This window comes from Helianthus annuus, chromosome 1 (genome assembly GCF_002127325.2).
Source record: "Helianthus annuus cultivar XRQ/B chromosome 1, HanXRQr2.0-SUNRISE, whole genome shotgun sequence".
Lineage (NCBI taxonomy): Eukaryota > Viridiplantae > Streptophyta > Magnoliopsida > Asterales > Asteraceae > Helianthus > Helianthus annuus.
In genome coordinates this window covers 8560286-8568002 of record NC_035433.2, presented here as the reverse complement: position 1 = coordinate 8568002, position 7717 = coordinate 8560286, and the positions used below count along the sequence as shown (strand labels likewise).

Here is a 7717-nt window from a genome sequence, read left to right as displayed (position 1 = left end):
GTTTTTTTTTTCTATTTTTTGAAAACGGTTTTGTATTCAAATAGAATATTTCTTTGGTATTAAGTGATGAACATTTAATAATTGTTATTAAAATCATAGGTGATGAACATTTAGTATATTAAATTAAATTAATTCTTGATATTATTTTTTTAATATTGATAAATAGTTGTATTTTTTTTATCAACTTTTGTTCTTTTAAGTTTTTTCAGAAAAGTTGAATAAGTAGTTGTATTTAAACTTTTTTTTTCTTGACTTTCTTCTAATATAAGTTTTTTTTTCTATTTTTTGAAAACGGTTTTGTATTCAAATAGAATATTTCTTTGGTATTAAGTGATGAACATTTAATAATTGTTATTAAAATCATAGGTGATGAACATTTAGTATATTAAATTAAATTAATTCTTGATATTATTTTTTTAATATTGATAAATAGTTGTATTTTTTTATCAACTTTTGTTCTTTTAAGTTTTTTCAGAAAAGTTGAATAAGTAGTTGTATTTAAACTTTTTTTTCTTGACTTTCTTCTAATATAAGTTTTTTTTTCTATTTTTTGAAAACGGTTTTGTATTCAAATAGAATATTTCTTTGGTATACGTATTGTATTGTAATGAAGTGAACCAATTATGATCCAACAACATCGGTACATGTATGTGTATTATCGGAATCGGTACCAGTATTTGGCTTTCTGATTTTCGAGTTATGTAAAACATGCGACGGCATCCTTTTGGTCATTCCATGACTTTATTATTTTTTTTTTTTCTCTTTTGTTTGGTATAACGAGTGACTATACCGTACCAAGTCTAGCTAATACCAATTGAATTCATGCTATGAAATTTTTTTTATTATTGTATTAAGTGATGAACATTTATTGATATTATTTTATTAATATTGATAAACGATTCTATTTTTTTATCAACTTCTCTTCTTTAAGCTTTTCAAAAAAAGTTGAATAAGTAGTCCTATTTAAACTATTTTTTTTCTCGAGATTCTGGTATAAGTTCTTTCTTTTTTTTTTTTTTTTTTTTTTGAAAACGGTGTTGTATTCAAATAGAATATTTCTTTGGTATAGATAGGTATTGTGATGAAGCGAAACGATTATGACCAAACAACATCGGTACATGTATGTGTATTATCGAAATCGGTACCCGTGTTTGGTTTTATGGTTTTCGATTTATGTAAAAGATGCGACGGTATCCTTATGGTCATTCCACAACTTTATTTTTTTCTCTCTTTAGTTTGGTATAACGAGTGATGGTATCGTACCAATTCAAGCCGATACGAACTGAATTCCCGCAGCGTAGCACGGGAGAATCCCACTAGTATTTATAAAATGACAAAATACAATCAACAGTTATATTAATATTTTATAATGATTCCCATCCAGTAAAGTATATCTCCAAAAATAGGACAAAGTTACAACTGCAAGAATAGAAATAGGGAGAAAAGAATCCAAAGAGATACAAAACAACACATGTTAATGCACAAACTTGAATGCTTACAATATCCATCAAGTGTTACATTTGCAACATACATACACAAACTCAAAAATCTCTCTTTTTTCTTCACCATTTGTGTAAGTAAACATTTGCAACACATCTAAATTTTCTAAATTCTTGGATAATTAAGGTTCTTGGCTGTTTACACGGCTTCGGAGTTCAAGCATTTCTTGATGATTCGGGTCGAAAGAGAGGGCGGCTCGACAGTCCCGCATGGCACCCGATACATCCCCGATATGTTCATGAAACGCTGCTCGCAAATGCAGTAAATGCAAGTCGGCTTTGAACGCTATCGCTCTTGAAAGCTCGGCGATCGCTTCTTTCTCCTTGTGGTTGTCCATCAAGACTGGAATTTGACCACAACCCGAATGAGATGTAGGGCACAAATGTATATAAAGAAAAACTTTAAGCAGTTTTGAAGACTATATATGATATTGAAGTGGCAAATGGGTAAAAAGATAGCTAAATAACGGGTCAACTATTTTTTTTTATTTTATAAATAGTTAGGTCGAATATGATTACAGATAGGGGTGAAAAACGAGCCGAGCGGCTCGCAAGCTACTCGAGGTCAGCTTGTGAAAAAGCCCGAAACTTCCGAGCTTGAGCCTAAAATACTACTCACTTATTTATCGAGCCCGAGCTTGGCATGTGAAGCTCGTCAGCCTCGTCAAGCCTTAGTGTAATATAATATTTTTTAATATTTTATAACATTTACTACTTATTTAAAGTTGTCTGGTAAACAAGCTTCGCTGTGCTTATTTAAATTTGTTTATAAGCCGAGCCCGAACCTAAAAATATGTTTGTTTAGTAAACGAGTCCAAGCTTCACTTATCGAGCTCGCGAGTCTATTATTTATATTATTTTTATTTAATATATTTATTAATTGATAATAAACGAGCCGAGCTCGAGCTTGAGAAACTGCCAACGAGCCGAGCTCGAGCTTTGAAAACAAAGCTCCAAACGAGCCAAGCTCGAGCTCGATCTCTCATAAGTTAATCGAGCTCGGGTTCTGGTCGTTTGCACCCATAGTTTACAGACACTATTTATTTTCGATAGAAAAACTATTATTCTTAATTTAAATCGTTTATGAGGTTTTACGACTTCCGTTCCATTTGACATGTAGATTGATTGTGCCACCTCTAAGTTATATTAAATGAAAATAGTAAAGGTACTAGTTAGAAACGGAGGCTAACTAACCTGCTGCACGGTATCTGTAAGGGTAAACCCGAAGAGGATCTAAACGAGTGACCATTTCAAGATCTATTTTCGTCTGTTCACGTTCACAATACTCTGATCGTTTCTCATAAGCGGACGCATTGTTCCGAGCCTTTTCAATCAATTTTGTCATTTCTTCATAGGCAGCTGCCTTGTCGTTTTTTAAATAATGGACACGAGCAAGCCCCTGGTGGGCCCTCGTGTGTCGTATTTTAAGTGCGTTAATGTAGCAATCGGCTGCAAGGTCTAGTTTACCTGAGTCTACGTAAACACTTCCAAGATTGTTCAACGCCTGCCACAAGGTTCAAGTGTCAGCAAACAATTAAAACTATTCTAAGAGTAAAGTACACAAATGGTCCCTGTAGTTAACCAAAATTTTGGATTTAGTCCCCAGCTTTTTTAAAGTACACGGATGGTCCCTGTGGTATGCAGTTTGTAACGCATTTAGTCACTAAAAGTTGGGGACTAAATACGTTACAAAGTGCAAACCACAGGGACCATCCGTGTACTTTTGGCAAAAGTTGGGGACTAAATACGTTACTAAGTGCAAACCACAGGGACCACCCGTGTACTTTTGAAAAACCTAGGGACTAAATCCAAAATTTTGGTTAACCACAGGGACCATCCGTGTACTTTACTGCTATTCTAACTTCTTTTCGTAACACGATTTAGGAGTCTTTATAAACATGAACACACATCGTAAGACTTTTAAAACGTTCGACCGACTCGGCCCGTTCCCATTTCCGTTAAATCTTTTAGTTAAGCCCCTTTGACCCGTCAAAGATAAACACATCCCAAATCAACCCATATGCATAAACAGGCCATTTTTACGCCTTTTTATTTCATTAACCTAAACAACTTTACGAATAAAAGTTGTTCATAACCTGGCCTTTGCGAAGCCTGTCAGAAGGGCATTTAAGGGCATCTTGAAGAAGTGCGACAACCGTTGAAGAACAGGTCGGATCTTGACTAGAATCCGCTAAAGCGTAAGCTTTTAGAAAAAAGGCCTCAAAAGATCTATTCAAACTAATAGATTCTTCGGCTTTCTTTAACCCTTCATCGCAATGGCCCGTATCGTATAATATCCAACCCTCGTAAACTAAACGTTCATGTTCGCTTGACGCATGTTGACGGGCCAGTTGTAAACTCCGCATCGCTGCTTCCGGACAATTTAACCTGAAATAAGCATTATTAGTAATGATTTTTAGGCCTGTAAATGAACCGAACGAACACGAACAGAGGCATGTTCGTGTTCGTTCATTTAACTTTAACCGTATGTTCGTTCATTTTTTGAAATGTAAACTTCATTAAAAATGACTACTTATGTTTTTAAGTTGAAACGAACATAAACAAACACGAACGTAAATGAACATAAACGAACGAACATAAACGAACTTTCACGATTATAAATGAACCAACAAAACGTGTGTTCATGTTATTTTTTTTAATTAAATGAACAAAAAATTGTGTTCATGTTCGTTCGTTTATTAATAAGCGAACATAAACAAACTTCCTGCCGAACAAGTTCACGAATAGTTCATGAACGTTTGGTTCGTTTACAGGCCCGATGATTTTATAACCTGAAACTTTAGTTATGATATAATACCTGAGGAGAAGCAAAGACTGTCTAAAATATAAAACGCCTTTAGCCGTTTCAGAATCGAGCATTTGATAAATTACCGAAAGTGACCCGATATCATCAACAGCGGACCACCGATCATACAACTGTAACCAGTAATCTGCGGTCGTCCAATTTGGAACATGCTCACGAACTAACGTTTGAAATTGCGTTGCGGGTACCCGCCCTTCAAACATCCGATAATCAGGAGAAATCGTAAGAATAGCCTGAACATCGCAAATCGCCGATTGATAATCTTCGAGAACTAGATAAAAACAAAACCTCAATTCCAAACATTCAACCGCAAGTTTAAAACCGAGAATCTTGTTGATTTCCGCCAGTGAATCTTGAACGTTTTGTTTCTTCATTAACGAAGCCGCACGGTACATATACGGGTACGTTAACGTCGGATCCAATTCGGTTGCTTTTTCGAGATCTTCCCATCTTTTTTCGTTATTTTCGCAGTATAAAGATCGTTCTTGATACATCCACCCGAGTGGGGTGTAATTCGAAATAACTGAGCTAAGTTTGTTATAAGATTCAAGCTTTCCGCCCTTAATTTGACCGATTCTGGTCAAACCTATGACGGAATAAACGTGTCCTTCACTCAACGCAACCTCGAAGACTCGTTCGGCTTCGTCATATTCTTTCTTGGCTAATTTCACACATCCTAACATATGATATGCCACCATCTTTTGTCGACTATTTTCCGTAGAATCCACTAATTGTTCCAAGAAACGAGCGGACTTATCGGATCCCGAATCAAGATCCATCGCGACCTGGCTTAAAAGACAGTAGAGTGAAAACGAAGCGGACCCCACCATAATAGATCTATGCAAACTGTTAACACTGGTCAACAAGTCAACAACCCGCTCATCGTTAAGAGAATCCGGGAGTTCTTGAAGGAAAATCTGCAAACACGAGGCAGCAAGAACCGGGCAATTCTCTTCGAGAGCGTATTCCATAAGTTCAACCGCATCGTTTCTTGATGAAACAAATTTTGCAAGTTTCCGATCACAAGAATCTTTAAGATTCTCGCAACAAAATTTACTCGAAAACACCATGATTTCTAGTAAAAGATCGGTTGGTAAATCGGGTAAAATACCGGTTGAGCTAAATTCACTTATCACCTTCATACCCGCAGATGAAATATCGTTTTTCGACAAATCTATGTCTTCGGATACCGATTCAAGAAAACACCCGTTAAGCATAGAACGAAAAGGGGGTGAAAGGGTCGCCATTTTTTGTCTATCGCATGTTATTTTATCATCCCCGATTTTAAACGAAACCGTTCCCGATATATTATTCTTTTGATCAACGACTGCGCCATCAACTAAACTAGAGTTTACAACCGAAGGGAACTCGCAACCAATATCTATTAACCCAAACTCTTTAGAACATTTACCACACGAAGAGAGTAAATCCGATATAAGTTCTTCACCTCGTTTTTCATATTTTAACCATGCCCCAAAAACGAGCCGTTCATGAACCGTACTTGCTTTGAGCCAAGCTAATCTAAGGCTTCTTCTCATTAACTTAATGTCACCGAGGCCTTTAAAGACTTGAAATTGTAATAAATAGAGGTTTGTGCGTTCATGTGGAGGGCATGATTCAAGTTCTTTGTGGATTTGAGCTAAAACTTCTACGTAATCAACAGGCTTAAAGAATGGAAGAATCGGCGGATCGGGCACTTTGATTAGCGTTTCTCTACAAACAACACAAGTAGATACAATTAAAAAGATGAAAGTATTGAATATAACCAAGAGGTGTTTGGATGTGTGTTCTAAAAGTTTGTCATATGCTATTAAATAATCAAGATTAATTAAAAATTTAGAATCATCAACATAGTAAAAACTTGATGCAAGGGATAGTGTTTGGATGTGTCGGCTACATAGTCGTCAATAGTGGCTATAGCGATCGCTATAGCGCGTTACGGACAGTTAATTTTTTTTATATAAATAGCAATTAGATATAGCTATAAAATAGCTGGATTATAGGTTTTTGTTAAATATACATGTATAATAGCATATATACCAGGGTATTTTGATATAATATACATATAAAAATTTTCAAAATTCTTTTTCTAGTGTATCGCTATTTATAAAATAGCGGTCGCTATTTGTCGCTATTCACTATGTAGCATATAGGTCGCTTGTCGCTATTTATCGCTGTCCGCTATTAACAACTATGGTCGGCTAATTAAAATTGTAACAGTCATCTTTCAAACCGCACGTCCAAACACCACATGCATCAAAACGCAAGTATAAAACCACTAAACAACGAGATAACCGTATGCAAAAGTAGTTCATCCGAACACTCATACGGTTTATCTTGAACAACCCCTTTTAGAAAACACATCCAAACACCGCTTAAAACAACAAACGAAAAACTTACAGCGAAGAAGGCGAGTGCGGCGAAACTTTCGAAAGCTTTCCTCTTTCAACTTGCAGCCATGATTGTGGATTCAGAGCATTTAGATGTGTTTCTTTACAAGATTCAGATGGAAAGAATGTCCTCATTGGGCATAACAAATGAAAGATATCCCAATTCCCCACAATACCAAAATTAGGGTTTTTTTCACCCAAAGTTTGCAACTTTAACAAATCAACAACATCCAAACATTCAAAAATCCCCAATTTTTAGGGTTTTTTGACCCAAAGTTTGCAACTTTAACAAATCAACAACATCCAAACCCTAAAAAATCCCTAATTTCAAATGGGTTTTCTTAGATCTCCACAACAAAACAATCTTGAATAAATCAAGAACATTCAAACCCTAAAAACTCCCAAATTTCCAAAATTTCAAAAGGGTTTCTCTTAACTTAATAATAACATAAATCCCAGATCTCCACACTAAAACAATTAGGGTTTTTGGCAAAATTCATCAAATTCATCAAAATATATGAATCAAGAACAATCAAACCCTCAAAAGATTACTAATTTCCAAATGGGTTCTCTTAATCTGATGATGATCTGAGCTTAAATCACCAAAATTCCAAAAACCCAGAATAATTACACAAGATCTCTGCCAAAAAAAAAAAAAAAAAAAAAAAAAAAACCACATTAATGATTAAACTCAACAAATCTTTAAACAAAAAAATAACAAATTACTAACCTTGATTAGAAAAAAGAAAGATCCACAAACAAACCCACTAATCTAGTGATTTAAACAAACAAATCCCACAAGATTAAAGTGAATGAATCTGAAGAAAAATTCAATCTTTATCTTTTTTTTCTTTTCTTTGGTAAAAAAGGAAAAGTTTCACCTTTTTCTTTCTTTTTTCCCGTTGGAAAACATAAAGATTGAAGCTCATGCGATGTTGTTCGTTGTTGGGTTGTGGGAACATAAAAAAAGAAGAAGAATTTATTGGTGACAGCAAAGAGTACAA

The 7717-nt window shown here is 35.0% G+C and overlaps 1 protein-coding gene across 1 annotated transcript; it reads right to left on the bottom strand.

The window, feature by feature from the left end:
- Positions 1 to 1436: 1436 nt before the first annotated feature.
- On the bottom strand, positions 1437 to 7717 carry LOC110864154 (ETO1-like protein 1). Its single transcript, XM_035978194.1, has 7 exons — positions 7444 to 7717; positions 6980 to 7353; positions 6724 to 6907; positions 4318 to 6036; positions 3596 to 3887; positions 2694 to 3003; positions 1437 to 1842 (listed from the first exon to the last, which is right to left on the bottom strand). The coding sequence occupies exons 3-7, from the start codon at positions 6846 to 6848 to the stop codon at positions 1622 to 1624; spliced, it is 2667 nt and encodes an 888-aa protein (XP_035834087.1). The 5' UTR covers positions 6849 to 6907; positions 6980 to 7353; positions 7444 to 7717; the 3' UTR covers positions 1437 to 1621.